The 17,500-nt window shown below is 48.4% G+C and overlaps 2 protein-coding genes across 8 annotated transcripts in view; both read right to left on the bottom strand.

The window, feature by feature from the left end:
- The window catches only part of fhip2b (FHF complex subunit HOOK interacting protein 2B), a 6,855-nt gene extending 970 nt beyond the window's left edge, over nucleotides 1-5,885 (bottom strand). Inside the window, exons 1-16 of one of the 6 annotated variants that reach the window (XM_068601671.1) lie at nucleotides 5,808-5,885; nucleotides 5,650-5,752; nucleotides 5,146-5,224; nucleotides 4,970-5,055; nucleotides 4,788-4,868; nucleotides 4,456-4,560; nucleotides 3,981-4,265; nucleotides 3,206-3,405; nucleotides 2,853-2,970; nucleotides 2,599-2,675; nucleotides 2,340-2,496; nucleotides 1,997-2,163; nucleotides 1,025-1,165; nucleotides 795-885; nucleotides 487-621; nucleotides 1-83 (exon numbers count right to left, since the gene is read on the bottom strand). The exon at nucleotides 1-83 is cut by the window's left edge and continues 58 nt beyond it. In XM_068601671.1, the coding sequence (XP_068457772.1) occupies nucleotides 1-83; nucleotides 487-621; nucleotides 795-885; nucleotides 1,025-1,165; nucleotides 1,997-2,163; nucleotides 2,340-2,496; nucleotides 2,599-2,675; nucleotides 2,853-2,970; nucleotides 3,206-3,405; nucleotides 3,981-4,265; nucleotides 4,456-4,560; nucleotides 4,788-4,868; nucleotides 4,970-5,055; nucleotides 5,146-5,224; nucleotides 5,650-5,700 (1,856 nt within the window). In that variant the 5' untranslated portion in view covers nucleotides 5,701-5,752; nucleotides 5,808-5,885. Of the gene's footprint in view, nucleotides 84-486; nucleotides 622-794; nucleotides 886-1,024; nucleotides 1,166-1,996; nucleotides 2,164-2,339; nucleotides 2,497-2,598; nucleotides 2,676-2,852; nucleotides 2,971-3,205; nucleotides 3,406-3,980; nucleotides 4,266-4,455; nucleotides 4,561-4,787; nucleotides 4,885-4,969; nucleotides 5,056-5,145; nucleotides 5,597-5,644; nucleotides 5,775-5,807 lie in introns of those variants that run through there. The other 5 variants (XM_068601670.1, XM_068601675.1, XM_068601673.1 and 2 more) reach the window with 5 other exon arrangements.
- A 663-nt stretch (nucleotides 5,886-6,548) lies between these two features.
- LOC137803337 (disabled homolog 2-interacting protein-like) overlaps nucleotides 6,549-17,500 on the bottom strand; it is a 16,117-nt gene continuing 5,165 nt past the window's right edge. For both annotated transcript variants that reach the window (XM_068601707.1, XM_068601706.1), the window contains 17 exons: nucleotides 16,267-16,411; nucleotides 16,010-16,182; nucleotides 15,624-15,895; nucleotides 14,385-14,593; nucleotides 13,882-14,026; nucleotides 12,589-12,733; nucleotides 11,868-12,104; nucleotides 11,529-11,718; nucleotides 10,999-11,234; nucleotides 10,028-10,119; nucleotides 8,943-9,362; nucleotides 8,591-8,862; nucleotides 8,404-8,517; nucleotides 8,193-8,315; nucleotides 7,773-7,852; nucleotides 7,577-7,664; nucleotides 6,549-7,474 (listed from right to left, as the gene is read on the bottom strand). In XM_068601707.1, coding sequence (XP_068457808.1) covers nucleotides 7,304-7,474; nucleotides 7,577-7,664; nucleotides 7,773-7,852; nucleotides 8,193-8,315; nucleotides 8,404-8,517; nucleotides 8,591-8,862; nucleotides 8,943-9,362; nucleotides 10,028-10,119; nucleotides 10,999-11,234; nucleotides 11,529-11,718; nucleotides 11,868-12,104; nucleotides 12,589-12,733; nucleotides 13,882-14,026; nucleotides 14,385-14,593; nucleotides 15,624-15,895; nucleotides 16,010-16,182; nucleotides 16,267-16,411 — 3,112 coding nt within the window. In that variant the 3' untranslated portion in view covers nucleotides 6,549-7,303. The remainder of the gene's footprint in view (nucleotides 7,475-7,576; nucleotides 7,665-7,772; nucleotides 7,853-8,192; nucleotides 8,316-8,403; nucleotides 8,518-8,590; nucleotides 8,863-8,942; nucleotides 9,363-10,027; nucleotides 10,120-10,998; nucleotides 11,235-11,528; nucleotides 11,719-11,867; nucleotides 12,105-12,588; nucleotides 12,734-13,881; nucleotides 14,027-14,384; nucleotides 14,594-15,623; nucleotides 15,896-16,009; nucleotides 16,183-16,266; nucleotides 16,412-17,500) is intronic.

Here is a 17,500-nt window from a genome sequence, read left to right as displayed (position 1 = left end):
AGCAGGTATTCCTGCAGCAGCGGGTGCTGGAAGGCCGACAGTCTGGACAGAAGAGCAGTCACCTTCAGGTTCAACTCGTACGGCTGCAAGCACACGAGAGACAGACAGGTGCACCGTTGAGTCATCATGACAGACAGGTGAACAGGTGAGTCATCATGACAGACAGGTTAACAGGTGAGTCATCATGACAGACAGGTGAACAGGTGAGTCATCATGACAGACAGGTTAACAGGTGAGTCATCATGACAGACAGGTGAACAGGTGAGTCATCATGACAGACAGGTGAGTCATCGTGACAGACAGGTGAACAGGTGAGTCCTCATGACAGACAGGTGAGTCATCATGACAGACAGGTGAGTCATCGTGACAGACAGGTGAACAGGTGAGTCCTCATGACAGACAGGTGAGTCATCATGACAGACAGGTGAACAGGTGAGTCATCATGACAGACAGGTGCACAGGTGAGACAGACAGGTGCATGTCTACCTGCTCCAGGACGCGTCCCAGTCGGTCAAACAGAACTTTCAGCAGGTGACCTTCAAAGAACTCGTCTTCCTCACCTGAGGGAGGAAGACTGAGCGGCCAATCCCAGGACAGAGAGAGAGACTCACACTGCGTCACCTGAGGAGAAGAGCATCAGTAGCATGTTAGCATGTGTGTTAGCGTGTGTGTGTACCTGTATGTGTGTACATGTGTTACCTGTGTGTGTGTGTACCTGTATGTGTGTACTTGTGTGCATGTACATGTGTTACCTGTGTGTGTGTGTGTGTGTGTGTGTGCCTGTATGTGTGTACCTGTGTGTGAGCGTCATGGACGTACGACTCATATCCTCCTTCCTGCAGCAGTTCAGCTGATCGAACCTGAACCGGAACTAAACACAGGAAACTACACACACACGCGCGCGCGCACGCACACACGCACGCACGCACGCACACGCACACGCACACGCACACGCACACGCACACACACACACGACATCAGTTTTATACTGAAGTGTGTGGGTGTGGGTGTGTGTGTGTTGTACCTGTTGACAACATCAGCAGCTGATCCCAGACCAGAGGGAGGAGCAGCAGATGAGGAAGAGGAGGAGAGAGAAGGAGGAAGGAGCAGCTGACTGTCTGAGAACAGCAAGCTGTCAGAGAAGAAGGGATCCTCCTCCAGATCACTGCGCGCACACACAGACGCACACACACACACACACATTTATGATGTCACCTTGTCCTGTAGTGATGTCATGTCCTGTAGTGATGTCATGTCCTATAGTGATGTCATGTCGTGATGTCCTGTAGTGATGTCCTGTAGTGATGTCCTGTAGTGATGTCATGTCCTATAGTGATGTCATGTCCTGTAGTGATGTCATGATGTCATGTCCTGTAGTGATGTCCTGTAGTGATGTCATGTAGTGATGTCATGTCGTGATGTCATGTCCTATAGTGATGTCATGTCCTGTAGTGATGTCATGTCCTGTAGTGATGTCATGTCCTGTAGTGATGTCATGTCCTGTAGTGATGTCATGTCCTGTAGTGATGTCATGTAGTGATGTCATGTCCTATAGTGATGTCATGTCCTATAGTGATGTCATGTCCTATCGGGATGTCATGTCCTATCGGGATGTCATGTCCTATAGTGATGTCATGTCCTGTAGTGATGTCATGTCCTATAGTGATGTCATGTCCTGTAGTGATGCCAAGATGTCATGTCCTGTAGTGATGTCATGTCGTGATGTCATGTCCTATAGTGATGTCATGTTGTGATGTCATGTCCTATAGTGATGTCATGTTGTGATGTCATGCCCTGTAGTGATGTCATGTCGTGATGTCATGCCCTGTAGTGATGTCATGTCGCAATGTCATGTCGTGATGTCATGTCCTGTCGTGATGTCATGGCATGTCGTGATGTCATGTCATGTCGTGATGTCATGTCCTGTCGTGTAGTGATGTCATGTCCTGTAGTGATGTCATGTCCTGTAGTGATGTCATGTCCTGTAGTGACTCACTCGCTGTCCTCATGGGCCGGGTGGCTCTCTTGTGGCCGGTCCTCCTGTCCTGCAGGTGGAGACAGGTAACTACGACTCTGCAGGAACCTCAGCACCAGAACATCCAGGATGTCCCTGTGAGGCTTCTGTAGTAACTCCTCCACCAGAGACAGAGACGCCAAACTGATCTGGGGACATTCAAGGAGACGGTGATGGTAGACATTCAAGGAGACCTTCAAGGACAGGTGATAGAAGTGTCTACCTCTAGCAGGTACAGCAGCACATGGTCCACACAGAGACATGTTTGGTGGCATTGGCCAGAACCTCTTCTTGCTGCTGTGGTTCTGATGCTGCTGCAGCTCACCTGCTCAGAGATGTGGTCGCAGCGCTGCACCAGCAGGGGGGTCAGAGGGCGTGTCCTCAGCAGGAACTGAACCAGCTGATCCAGCAGAGACGAGGACCGGACCACTCTGACAGCAACGCAGAGGATGGAGGTGGAGACCAGGACAACCTGCTCACACCTGCACCACACACACATCTGTAGGGTACTGGGAGTCATGTGTACTACTGTAGGGTACTCAGTGATGTGTACTACTGTAGTGTACTTGTACACCAGTACTCACGTGTGTAGCAGTTGAGGCTGAAGAACGTCAAACAACCAAAACCGATAAACACACTGAGCTAGCTTCACTGCCAACACCTGCTTACACACACACACACACACACACACGCACACGCACACGCACACACACACACACACACACACACAAACAACAGTGTACAACACATCTGGAAAACTAGACTTTGAGATGAGATACTGCTGGCCATGTGAACACATTCAGACAGTGAGCATGCATGTGTGTATGTGTGTGTGTACCTGAGGTGCTTCTCTCATCAGGTGATCCAGGAAGTCCAACCAAGAGAAGAAGTTAGTCATGTGATTAGAAGCAGAAGACTCTGATCTGAGATCAGATCTGCAGTGAGAGAACTGAGAGCTGCAACACAAAGAGACACACTGATGATGATGATGATGATGATGATGATGATGATGATAAGGTTAACCTAACCCTGCTGATAGAGGTTAACCTAACCCTGTTGTTTGTATTCCATTTGTGCTGCTGGTATGGCTTCACTCTGTACATGAAGTATTTCTCATGGATGACCGTGTTGGTCACATGACATGTCATAAAGCTTCTTCAGAAGTGCTGCATGTCTACAGAGTGTCGGTACCTCCATGGTGTATGAGGCCAGCTCTGCACCTCTGCAGCATCCAGACTCTCCAGAGGCAGCAGGGCGTAAAGCTGCAGCAGCCTCCCAGCCAGCAGCTCTCCCAGCTGGGTGTGATCGGCCAGAACCTCCCCTGAGGATTCAGACTGCAGGGCAGCCAGCAGCAGGAGGCTCTCCATGGCCTTCAGAGCCACCGGAGCCCTCTGAGGAGACAGCAGCAAGACATGTGACCAAAAGGTGGCCACCATGTGACCACCATATGAGAACAGTGTGACCACCGTGTGACCACCATGTGACCACCATGTGGCCACCATGTGACCACCATGTGACAACAGTGTGACCACCATGTGACCACCATATGAGAACAGTGTGACCACCGTGTGACCACCATGTGACCACCGTGTGACCACCATGTGACCACCATATGAGAACAGTGTGACCACCGTGTGACCACCATGTGACCACCGTGTGACCACCGTGTGACCACCATGTGGCAACAGTGTGACCACCGTGTGACCACCATGTGACAACAGTGTGACAACAGTGTGACCACCATGTGGCAACAGTGTGACCACCGTGTGACCACCATGTGACAACAGTGTGACAACAGTGTGACCACCATGTGGCAACAGTGTGACCACCGTGTGACCACCGTGTGACCACCGTGTGGCCACACTGTGGAGGAAGAGGAGGGTGACTGACCTGGAGGCTCAGGGTGACTGAAGAGGAGGGTGACTGACCTGGAGGCTCAGGGTGACTGAAGAGGAGGGTGACTGACCTGACTCTGGGCGAGCTGCAGCAGAGCCGACAGCAGACCGAACTCTGATTGGACGGGGCTGCCGGTAGATGAATCTGATTGGCTGGATGGCTTTGGTGGCTCTGTGCTGTGATTGGAGGCTTGTTTGCAGGGCTGTGATTGGTCAGAAGCTGCTGGTTGAGTCGGCTGTAAGAGGTATCTGAGCGTGTGAGGGTCCTGTTTGACTCTGGAGCAAATCACCAATAAGAACTGAGCTTCCTCCTTCTCAGTGTGGGACCCAGGAAGTGCACAGAGACCAATCAGCTTCTGGGGGAGGAGCAGAGATGACATCATCATGTCGCTCGTGACGCAAACTGTCCCAACACACACCAGGTGTGTTGTGTTTCCTGCACAGGTGTGTTGTGTTACCAGCACGTATGTGTTGTGTTACCAGCACGTATGTGTTGTGTTACCAGCACGTATGTGTTGTGTTACCTGCATGGGTGTGTTGTGTTACCTGCACAGGCCGGTAGACGCCCACCAGCTGCAGCAGAGGTTTCTGGATCTGAGACAACAACTTGGAGAAGAACAACAAGACTTGCTGGACCATGCCAGGTGGGTACTGAGGAAGAGGAGGGGGAGGAAGAGGAGGAAGATCAAACACGCAGACCAAATTACCTGAGCCTTCTATTGTTACCAGAGCCTTCTATTGTTACCTGAGCCTTCTATTGTTACCAGAGCCTTCTATTGTTACCTGAGCCTTCTATTGTTACCTGAGCCTTCTATTGTTACCTGAGCCTTCTATTGTTACCTGAGCCTTCTATTGTTACCTGAGCCTTCTATTGTTACCTGAGCCTTTCCCAGAGTGCACAAAGTCTCCAACAGTTTGTGTTGCAGCAGATACTCCATACACGGTCCTGTGTCCTCCACCTGTAGATCAATACACCTGTAGATCAATACACCTGTAGATCAATACACCTGTAGATCAATACACCTGTAGATCAATACACCTGTAGATCAATAGTCTTTACCTGTTGCTTCTCTTCGTACACTAGGATGTCCAACATCTGTCTGAGACACCAGGGGATCTCTGTCTGTCTGACAGGACGACTGTCATCTACACACACACACACACACACACACACACACACACACTGAATCTGATTGGCTGATCTGGTGAACAGGTAGTGTCTTCAGGTAAACTCACCTGTCGTCTGGATGTAATAGTTAGTGATTGATTTCCAATGATCCACAAAGGACTCCAGCAGCTCTACAGTGGGCTCCCTCTGAGAGACAGGTGGAGAAGGGACAGACAGGTAGGTACAGACAGACGAGTGGAGGGACAGACAGGTAGAGAGGGGACAGATGGGAAGAGAGACAGACAGGTACAGAGTTTACAAAGTGATCATTCTGTCTGAAGGTAAACCAGAAACTCCTGGACAAGCTAGCTTTAGCTGCTAGCTATAAACTTAGCTTGTATTGTACTGTCCAAGTGAAGGTGGAAGACAAACAGACAAACCCCCTGTCTGTCTACCCGCCTGCCTGTCTGTCTGTCTACCCGCCTGCCTGTCTGTCTACCCGCCTGCCTGTCTGTCTACCCGCCTGCCTGCCTGTCTACCCGCCTGCCTGCCTGTCTGTCTGCCTGTCTGTCCTTTACTTGTACAAACTTTGTTAACTGGTCGCGAGGTCACGTGACCAGCTGTTACCTCACCGTCTCCAGCGCGCGCAGCAACAAGCTGCTCAGCCTACTGAACGTCTCCATTCTCCCGGTGACTCCTGGGTAGTTACCGGGGAGTTACCGGGGAGTTACCGGGGAGTTACCGGGGAGTTACCGGGGAGTTACCGGGGAGTTACCGGGGAGTTACCGGGTTGACAGCTGACCGATCAGCTTCAAACGGAAACAGCGAAAATAAAAACATCCGTGGAAGTTTCAAAATAAAAGAACACATTCCGAATGATTTGTTCGCATCCGGTTTCGCTCCTCTTCTTCCGGGTTGCGCGCGGGTCACAAATGTGTTTTATCGTTTATTTCAAAACCTAAAACACGAGAGAACCAAACTGAAGAAAACCCATGTTTAGCTTTTTGTTTAGAAGAGAGAACCTCAGCGGGCAGATTACCCGGAAGTACGAGTCTGTGAAAATAAAAGCTGGTTACTCGGAAGTACTCGTCCGTCAAAATAAAAGCCTCGGCAATAGAGTGATTGCAAGCAAGAAGCTCTCATTCATAGTGATGTAAACACATAGCAGGTAACATATGAATAAATACACCTGGTGGGAACAGTAGCCTCAGTAACAGTAGACTACAATCAGGTGAGACGGACAGGTGAATGTATTAATGCTGTCAGTCGGTCCCAGTGGATGCTAACAGCTAACTGAGCACACCTAGATGCTATCGGCTAACTGTGTGCAGCTATCAGAAGAGCAACCCGGCTGACCCTCGTTCCCGACTGTGACAGTGAAAATAGGATTTGAACCACCGACTTTCAGCTTGTTCCTGGGCTGGAACCACGAAACAGTGACATCACTTCCTGTTTCTACTTGTCCTAATAAACATGCATGTGTGTGAGGTGTTACTCATCAACATAGGAACAGTTTGATAGAGTAATAGTTTATTTGAGCATCTCTTTATCATAAATAATCAGAACAGAAGCCACAGTAAAGTCCAGTAGAGTCCAGTGGTTTCCAGTAGAGTCCTTCAGAGTCCAGTAGTTTCTAGTAGAGTCCGGTAGGTTCTAGTAGAGTCCAGTAGGTTCCAATAGAGTCCAGTAGAGCGCAGTTGTTTCCAGTAGAGTCCAGGACAGCAGACATGTGTTCAACCTATTCATCACATTTGTAAGTGTTCACTTTTTTACAATAAATCTGTTAACATTAAAACCAAGAAATTCTCTCAAACACAAACTAACTTCAAAGTCTCTGAACTACGGAAGCCCAGAAGGACAACAAGCTAAGCTAAGCTAACAGCCTCTCCCTGCTTCCAGGGCCTGGTCTGACTATGAATCATGTTCCTTTCCAATTCTAAACATAAAGAGCCAAACGATGGAGATGGAGATACTGTAATGTGTCTTCTACAGGTGGAGTTCCACCAGTCAGACCAGAGCCATATACAGGTGGAGTTGAGCTAAAATAAAGACGTGCAGTTTGTTGGAAGTTTCAGGAAGTAGCAAAAGGAAAGCAGGATATGATGTCAGACTTTGTAAAAGGGGAATAAAGGAAACATGCAGAACTCAAACAGGAACTGAGGGGTAACCTAGCAACATGGTCAGATCCATGTGAGGTGAGAGTTGATTGACAGGTCTGTGATTGATTAAAAGGCGTGGGGAAGGGGTTAGCCCCTCCCCTTGCCTACGGTCGGAGCCTATCAGAGCTCAGCAGTTGCCGGAGTTTCGGAACTCTCCGTTCTCTGTGATCTGCAGAGACGACGTGTTGCTAGGCGACAGGCCATTCCTCTGGGATGTCACGGCGTAGCGCTCCTTCAGCTGAGCTAGCGCCGCCATTAGCCGCCCGTTAGCTGCATCCAGGCTGCAGATCCTCTTCTCCTGAGGGTCACACAGGCAGACAGACAGGGTGTCAGTACAAGACAGAGCTCTAAGGACCTGCGACAGACAGACAGACAGACAGACAGACAGACAGACAGACACCTGTGCTTCTATGATCTTCTGTTTGGAGTCGACCACAGCCTGCATGTCAGAGTGATCCTTCTTCAGCTCCTCCTCTACCGCCATCAACCTGCACAGGTCAAAGGTCAGACAGGTAAGGACAGACAGACAGCTGTACAGACAGACAGACAGACAGCTGTACAGACAGACAGACAGACAGCTGTACAGACAGACAGACCTGCTGATGATGCTGTTCATCTGTAGATCTTTATCGTCCTGCAGACGCCTCAGTCTGCTCTCTGTGTCCTCCAACCGCACCTGAGACATACATGAATGTAGGTGTGAGACTGTAGGTGTGTGACTGGAGGTGTGTGACTAGATGTGTGACTGGATGTGTGACTATAAGTGTGACTGAAGGTGTGTGACTGGAGGTGTGTGACTAAGTGTGACTGAAGGTGTGTGACTGTAGGTGTGTGACTGTAGGTGTGTGACTATAAGTGTGACTGTAGGTGTGTGACTGTAGGTGTGTGACTAAGTGTGACTGAAGGTGTGTGACTGTAGGTGTGTGACTGTATGTGTGTGACTGTAGGTGTGTGACTATAAGTGTGACTGTAGGTGTGTGACTGTAGGTGTGTGGATCAGGTCTCAGCTGACACACCTGGTACTCCTGCAGCATGCGCTGGTTCTGCTGATCCTGGACCAACAGTCGGGCTTCACACTCGTCCTGCCGCATCGCTGCAACTCGCAACTTCTCCTGCAGCAACGCAATCTCTTGCTGGTACTGTACACACACACACACACACACACACACACACACGCAGTCAGACCCAGTAGACCCAGTAGACCCAATAGAACCAGTCGTCTCCTACCTTCTCAATGAGGGCGTCCTCATGGCGCTCATCCTCCGGCTCGCCGTAGGAGGAGGCAGAGTTCATGTTGAGCAGCCAGGCGGCCGTCCGGTCCAAAGCACAGGGAGAAGGAGCCTGAACACACACACACACACACAGTTACAGCAGCAGTGGTTAAAGGTCAAAGGTCAGAACAGGTGACCCCTACCTTGGCCGCAGGGCGCTGTTTCTCGGGGCTGTCTCCTTTGGAGGACGAGGACGTCTGTCTGAGCCGTGACTGGCCGCTGCCCGGCCAATCAGGACTTGATGACATCATGCTGCCGGAGGCGGGGCGAGCAGGGTAGGCGGGGCCTCCCCCGCCGCTCAGCATGCTGGGAGGAGTCCGACCTCGAGGAGGTCCAGGAGGAGCAGAGGAGGGGGGGGGAGGCTGGTCGATGCGTCTCTGAGGACCTGACCCCTGACGAGGGGGGGCGGAGCCACCTGAGGGGGAGGAGCCACAACAAGTGACATCATCATATCTAAACATATATATATCTATATCTATATCCTGGTCCTGGTACCTGTCAGGTTCTCGGACAGCGCACTGCTGCTGCTCGACATGGCTGACGCCCCCCCCCCCAGCCCCACAGGCATCTGGGTAAGAAAGGCCGGTCTGGTTGCCTCGGCGACCCCCTGCGACCCCGCCGAGCCGTCTGAGAGCGCGGCGTCCGACGGGTGTTGCAGTTGCCGTGGTGATGTGGCGGTCATGTGATACACGGGGTTCTGGAAGGAAAGAGGGAGGAGTCCCGTCCTGCGCTGCCATTGGCCGTCGTCGAGGCCGTCGCTCGGGGAGGAGTCCTGCAGGTCGACCAGGGACAGGCTGCGGCTCTCATTGGTCAGATCAGGCCCCTCCCTCCTACTCTCATTGGTCAGATCAAAACCAGCTTCGTTCTCATTGGACTCAGAATACGAAGAGCTCGCCGCCGGGGAGCCCTGCAGAGCTGCAGGAAGTGACATCAGCACGACACCGGAGGTCAGACTCAGAGGTCAAAGGTCACAGACTGAGTTCAGGAGAACAACAGAGGTCAAAGGTCACAGACTGAGTTCAGGAGAACAACAGAGGTCAAAGGTCACAGACTGAGTTTAGGACAACAACAGAGGTCAAAGGTCACAGACTGAGTTCAGGACAACAACAGAGGTCAAAGGTCACAGACTGAGTTCAGGACAGCAACAGAGGTCAAAGGTCACAGACTGAGTTCAGGAGAACAACAGAGGTCAAAGGTCACAGACTGAGTTTAGGACAACAACAGAGGTCAAAGGTCACAGACTGAGTTTAGGACAACAACAGAGGTCAAAGGTCACAGACTGAGTTCAGGACAACAACAGAGGTCAAAGGTCACAGACTGAGTTCAGGACAACAACAGAGGTCAAAGGTCACAGACTGAGTTCAGGAGAACAACAGAGGTCAAAGGTCACAGACTGAGTTTAGGACAACAACAGAGGTCAAAGGTCACAGACTGAGTTCAGGACAACAACAGAGGTCAAAGGTCACAGACTGAGTTCAGGACAACAACAGAGGTCAAAGGTCACAGACTGAGTTCAGGACAACAACAGAGGTCAAAGGTCACAGACTGAGTTCAGGACAACAACAGAGGTCAAAGGTCACCTGATGTCGGCTGCAGACTGGAGCCCTTGGTTACGAAGAACAAGTCTTTGTTCTCTGGAGTCGGAGAGGGAAGTCTGGTGAAATCTACCAAACTACACACACACACACACACACACACACACACACACACACACACACGACTGGTTACTACAAAAAACAAATGTATTTTTGTCCCAGTGTGTTATTAGTGTGTTATCACAGTGTGTTATTAGTGTGTTATCACAGTGTGTTATTAGTGTGTTATCACAGTGTGTTATTAGTGTGTTATCACAGTGTGTTATTAGTGTGTTATTAGTGTGTTATCACAGTGTGTTATTAGTGTGTTATCGCAGTGTGTTATTAGTGTGTCATTGCAGTGTGTCATTGCAGTGTGTTATTAGTGTGTTATCACAGTTTGTTATTAGTGTGTTATCACAGTGTGTTATTAGTGTGTTATCACAGTGTGTTATTAGTGTGTTATCACAGTGTGTTATTAGTGTGTTATCACAGCGTGTTATTAGTGTGTTATCACAGTGTGTTATTAGTGTGTTGTCGCAGTGTGTTAACGCAGTGTGTTATTAGTGTGTTATCGCAGTGTGTTATTAGTGTGTCATTGCAGTGTGTCATTGCAGTGTGTTATTAGTGTGTCATTGCAGTGTGTTATTAGTGTGTCATTGCAGTGTGTTATTAGTGTTATTAGTGCGTTATCGCAGTGTGTTATTAGTGTGTCATTGCAGTGTGTTATTAGTGTGTTATTGCAGTGTGTTATTAGTGTTATTAGTGTGTCATTGCAGTGTGTTATTAGTGTGTCATTGCAGTGTGTTATTAGTGTGTTATTGCAGTGTGTTATTAGTGTTATTAGTGTGTCATTGCAGTGTGTTATTAGTGTGTCATTGCAGTGTGTTATTAGTGTGTCATTGCAGTGTGTTATTAGTGTTATTAGTGCGTTATCGCAGTGTGTTATCACAGCCAATAGACCTCATGGTACTCACCCTCCATCCAGTCCGACGCCACCCTGCAGGCCAATAGAGGGATTACAAGCCGCCAGAGGAGGGGAGAGGGGCGGGGACAGAGGGGGCGGGGAGAGAGGGGGCGGGGACACCACGCGCTTAGGTTCTGGGGACGACATGGCCACGCCCCCTAGATTGACCACGCCTCCAGGGTTAGCCAGCGCCGCTGACACTTCTCTGATGATCCGAGGAAGAGGACCGAGCTTTGACAGGCATGACTGGAGACAGACAGACAGACAGACAGGTAGAGGGTGTCAGACTAGCCATCATCGGGTTAGCTTAGCTTAGCATGATGACTGGAAACAGCTATCCTGACCTCACACACCGGCGCCTTTAAAGCTCAGACCATTTCACGGTATAAATTAGACACTTTATCTGTGTTGTTCCATCCAATCACAGAGCTTCGTGGGGTTATGAGGAAAACATGTTGTCCCGAGCTTTACAGTCTCACTGGTGGAGTCTAATGTATTATTGTTGCTCACAGGACTCGTGCACCTGCTGAGATGTGTTACCTGGTCCAGCTCAGTTAGCAAGGTGTGCAGGCTGGACAGCTCTCGGCCGAGGTCGATGTATCCGTCAAAGCCGGCAGTGTGGTTCAGTCCGTCAGGATTGGAGATCTCCTGCAGGAAACGCTGCATGCTGCTCCACTGCCGCTCCACGAAGTCGTTCATGAACAACATGTACTCCTCTTTAGTCCCAAACCTGCAACCACATACAGGTAACACGCTCGGGTAACACGCTCGAGTAACACGCTCGAGTAACACGCTCGGGTAACAGGCTCGGGTAACACGCACTGGTACAAGTACTTGCATACATCCCAGTAGCGCTGGTCAGAGTGAGAGCAGACTTACTTGCTGAAGTTGGCGAGGTTCTGGATGACCTTGGCGATGAGGGTCAGGGTTCTGGCAGAACGCTCGTCGGGGAACTCCTGCATCAGGTGGAACAGCGACGGCGACATCACGGCTGGACACAGGAAGCGCAGGAACAGCGAGGCGCTGATGAGCCGCTCGCTGAGCTCCGCCCGCCCGCGGCTGCTGCACTCCTGCCGCCACGACGCAAACACCTCCTTCAGCTCCCGGGGGAACACCCTGAGGGAGAGGGTATTATAGGATGGAGTACCTGTGTACAGTGTGTACAGTGGGTTTAGTGCGTGTACTCTGAATATAAATCTGTATACCGGTATGAGTCCAGGATCTGGCAGAAGGCCAGCTCACAGTGTACTGTGTGTACTGTGTGTACTCAGTGTATATATGTACCTGTAGGAGTCCAGGATCTTGCAGAAGGCCAGCTCACAGTGTACTGTGTGTACTGTGTGTACTCAGTGTATATATGTACCTGTAGGAGTCCAGGATCTTGCAGAAGGCCAGCTCACAGTGTACTGTGTGTACTGTGTGTACTCAGTGTATATATGTACCTGTAGGAGTCCAGGATCTTGCAGAAGGCCAGCTCACAGTGTACTGTGTGTACTGTGTGTACTCAGTGTATATATGTACCTGTAGGAGTCCAGGATCTTGCAGAAGGCCAGCTCACAGTGTACTGTGTGTACTGTGTGTACTCAGTGTATATATGTACCTGTAGGAGTCCAGGATCTTGCAGAAGGCCAGCTCACAGCACATCCTCAGGTTGGCCTGGTGCTCTGAGAGGTCCGAGGCGGCACAACGAGATGGGTCCACCTCACAGTTCTCATCTGACTCGTACAGAGCTTTAATGAACTCGCCTGGACACACAGTTAGGGGTAACATGAGACCTCCTGAGTGAGCGGTCCCTCTGATGCCCTGATGGGGTTTGTTTCTGTACAGAATGTAAAGGATCTAAAGACCTCTGAGGACGATGCAACGCATCCACAGCTTCATGTGTAGCCACTCAGACGACTCATCAATCACGATTCTACAAGGTTATAATAAACCTCTCTATTACAATAATGAACCTCTCTATTACAATAATGAATCTCTATTACGATAATGAATCTCTATTACAATAATGAATCTCTATTACAATAATGAACCTCTCTATTACAATAATGAACCTCTCTATTACAATAATGAACCTCTCTATTACAATAATGAACCTCTATTACGATAATGAATCTCTATTACGATAATGAATCTCTATTACAATAATGAACCTCTCTATTACAATAATGAACCTCTCTATTACAATAATGAACCTCTATTACGATAATGAATCTCTATTACGATAATGAATCTCTATTACAATAATGAATCTCTATTACAATAATGAACCTCTCTATTACAATAATGAACCTCTCTATTACAATAATGAACCTCTATTACGATAATGAATCTCTATTACGATAATGAATCTCTATTACAATAATGAACCTCTATTACGATAATGAATCTCTATTACAATAATGAACCTCTCTATTACAATAATGAACCTCTCTATTACAATAATGAACCTCTCTATTACAATAATGAACCTCTCTATTACAATAATGAACCTCTCTATTACAATAATGAATCTCTATTACAATAATGAATCTCTATTACAATAATGAACCTCTCTATTACAATAATGAATCTCTATTACAATAATGAACCTCTCTATTACAATAATGAACCTCTCTATTACAATAATGAATCTCTATTACAATAATGAATCTCTCTATTACAATAATGAATCTCTATTACAATAATGAATCTCTATTACAATAATGAATCTCTCTATTACAATAATGAATCTCTATTACAATAATGAATCTCTATTACAATAATGAACCTCTCTATTACAATAATAACTTCTGAAGAGATTCAGTACGTGTGTGTGTGTGTGTGTGTGTGTGTGTGTGTGTGTGTGTGTGTGTGTGTGTGTGTGTGTGTGTGTGTGTGTGTGTGTGTGTACCGAGGGCATCCTGCAGGTACTTCTGTCCAATCAGCTTCAGGTATTCTTCGATGCTTTTTGTTGCCAGCGTGTTTTCTCTGAAGATCAGCTGGTCATTGTCACGGCAACGGTCCACCTCTGACATCATCAGGTCCGTCAAGAAGTCCTGCAGGAAAGTGCTGAGTCAGTCCCACAACACCTGTACATACACCCCGATGTGTCCTGGACGTGGGTCATGTGACAGAGTGTCTGTCACTGACTTCCACTACGTTAATGTTCGTCCATGAAGGGAGTTAAACCCTAGTGCCCTCCGTTGTTTCAGAAACGGAAACAACTACACACAGAAATAAATCGAAGTTCAAGTGTTCCAGGTGTCGCACGCACATAAAACCACTGAATCAGTTCACCTGGAAACACACGGAGAGTTCGCAGTCATGGTTGTGTGTAGTGGATGAGGGCACGGCGGGGGCGGGGTCACGCACAGTGGGCGGGGCTACCTATGGGGTTGTGTGTTCAGGTGTTACCTTGGCCTTCCCCGTGCTGTGCAGGATGTGCACGAGCGCGGCAGCAAGCTCCTCCTTGGCCCTCAGGCTGATGGAGGCCTCCAGCGTGTTGCACAGCAGCAGGTAGTTGGAGCTGATGTACTCTGCAAACTCTTTGTACTGCTCCATGGGCAGGATGACCACGCTCTGGTAGCGAGCTTTGACTCGCACCGTCGGCACAGACGACTTCCCTGAAACAGGAAGCCACAAGAGCCTGAGCGCCTCACAGGTTCATTCACATCCTGACCAATGCTTTTCCATGACTTTAAACCAAATGTTCATGACTTTAAACCAGATGTTCATGACTTTAAACCAGATGTTCATGACTTTAAACCAGATGTTCATGACTTTAAACCAGATGTTCATGACTTTAAACTAAATGTTCATGACTTTAAACCAGATGTTCATGACTTTAAACCAGATGTTCATGACTTTAAACCAAATGTTCATGACTTTAAACCAGATGTTTATGACTTTAAACCAGATGTTCATGACTTTAAACCAGATGTTCATGACTTTAAACTAAATGTTCATGACTTTAAACTAAATGTTCATGACTTTAAACTAAATGTTCATGACTTTAAACCAGATGTTCATGACTTTAAACCAGATGTTCATGACTTTAAACCAGATGTTCATGACTTTAAACCAAATGTTCATGACTTTAAACTAAATGTTCATGACTTTAAACTAATGTTCATGACTTTAAACTAATGTTCATGACTTTAAACTAAATGTTCATGACTTTAACCAAATGTTCATGACTTTAAACTAAACGTTCATGACTTTAAACTAAATGTTCATGATCAAACATTGTGTGAAATGTGTGTGTGAACAGTAAAAAGTGATAAAATGTAGTATTTAAACTAACAATGAGGATTCAAAGCATACAGTAAACCTTAAATGACTCAAATGAATGAGAGACAATAGTTTGATTAAAAGAATAAACATTTATATAGATGTCTGTATGTATGCTGCTGATATTTTGAGCCTCTTTCTTTTAAAAGAAGATTCATTATTTATAACTCAGCGTTAATGAACGTCGTGGACACATGAATATAACACATCTACACGCCTTTATTACATTTTAGGAGTTATATTTTTTTTCCAAAATTTTTCCAGGCCTGGAGAAACCCTTGAAAAAAAATATAATCCCAGAGGTTTTGGAAAAGTCATGTAAATGTGTTATACTCCAGTAGCGGCCTGTGAATGAGCCGTTACCTCGGCTGGTGCTGGGCGTGCTGACGGAGTACCACTTCTCCAGCAGCTGCCGGCCGCTCACCGCGGCCACCGGGATGTTCACCAGCCCCACGTAGCTGCTCTTGTCCTTCTTCCTCTTCCTGTCGGTGTCTTTGTAGAGGTGCAGCGTGATGGAGGCCACGCACGGCAGGCTGCTGAAGTCAAAACGCTCGCCCCAAAAGATGTTGTCAGTTTTCAGCTTACAGGACGTCCGAGCATAAAGACTGTCATCCAGACACAGCTCACAGAAGTACCTGTAGTACACAAATACTACTGTTACTGTCATCCAGACACAGCTCACCGAAGTACCTGTAGTACACAAATACTACTGCGGCTGCATTCTGTACAGTGAAGCAGCCGCTCGGTACCTTTTCTTGGCGGGCAGGTCCTTGGCCTCGATCACCCACACCGTCAGGACGTTCTCCGTTCTCCTGCTGTTGTCTTTGTTGGGGTGCACGGCTCTCCTGAGGTTCTCCATCCATTTATCTCTCTCCGCCGCCGAACGACACGAGAAGCACTTTGTACCCGTTGAGGTTGTGACCTAGGAGATGCAGTCAGAAGTCAAGGTCATGGATTCAAGGTCACACAGGGAGGCTCAGATGTGATTGCGTGTTGTATGCGTTACCTCGAAGCAGTAATCCTGTCCCAGCAGGGACGAGTGGACCGGTTTGATGACGACTGATTGGTCCATCCTGAGCTCCAGAGAGGACACGCAGCCGGCGCTCAGTAACGACTCCTGACTCCCACAGTGAAGCCGCCGCATCACACACCTGAAAGAGACGAGGAGGCATGTCATTAAGAGGCTGATCAATGTCCTCAAGAGGCTGATCAATGTCCTCAAGAAACTAATCAATGTCCTCAAGAGGCTGATCAATGTCCTCAAGAGGCTGATCAATGTCCTCAAGAGGCTGATCAATGTCCTCAAGAGACTGATCAATGTCCTCAAGAAACTGATCAATGTCCTCAAGAAACTGATCAATGTCCTCAAGAGACTCATCAATGTCCAGTGAGACATTGAAACAACAGGATGTTCAGCAGTTCAGTTCAATGCTTTTGGGCTTCAACACCTTTCAGCAGGTAGTTTCTCTCTTCTGGATCTACTGGCTGGAAGGCGCGGCACAAACATTAATTGTATGGACGGATCACTGGAACTTGTCCTACATCCAGACCGCCAAACGCCTCAACTCCCGTCAGGCCCGGTGGGCCTTGTTCTTCTTCGATCGTTTCAACTTTCCGCTCACCTACAGACCCGGTTCCAGAACCCTCAAGCCTGATGCTCTTTCCAGAAGATTCATGGCCGAACACCACCCTACAGATCCTGAGATCATCCTCCCTTCACCATGCGTTGTGGCTGCAGTGAGTTAGGAGATTGAATCCCTGGTGAAGGAGGTCCAGGGAGCCTCCCCCGATCTGGTAGAGGGCCCTAGAAACTGCCTTTTTGTACCGAAGCCACTCCGCTCACAGGTTCTCCAGTGGGTTCACACCTCAGGTTTCACCTGACATCCTGGAATCAGTCGAACATCGTCTCTTCCGAAGAGGCGATTCTGGTGGCAGTGCATGGACACAGACTGACACGCCTTTGTCCTGGCTTGCATGGTAAGGACTCGCAGTAAAGCCTAGTTTATGCTTCTGCGTCACGTCGACGGCGTACCTATCGCGTACCTACGCCGTCGACGTGACGCAGAAGCATAAACTAGGCTTAAGTCCTCTCACCAGCCATCCACGGGCTTCCTCCGTTCCTTCTGGTCCCGCGGCGTCCTTGGAGCCATATTGGTCTAGAGTTTGTCATCGGCTTTCCTCCTTCTCGGGTTAAGACTATCATTCTCACTATAGTCGACAGATTTTCCAACCTTGAACAT

This window comes from Clinocottus analis, unplaced genomic scaffold (assembly GCF_023055335.1).
Source record: "Clinocottus analis isolate CAN_PGR_092001 unplaced genomic scaffold, fCliAna1.0.p SCAF_53, whole genome shotgun sequence".
In the NCBI taxonomy this organism is placed as follows: Eukaryota; Metazoa; Chordata; class Actinopteri; order Perciformes; family Cottidae; genus Clinocottus; species Clinocottus analis.
Note: the sequence above shows the minus strand (reverse complement) of the source record. Positions and strands in the feature narration are given on the sequence as shown.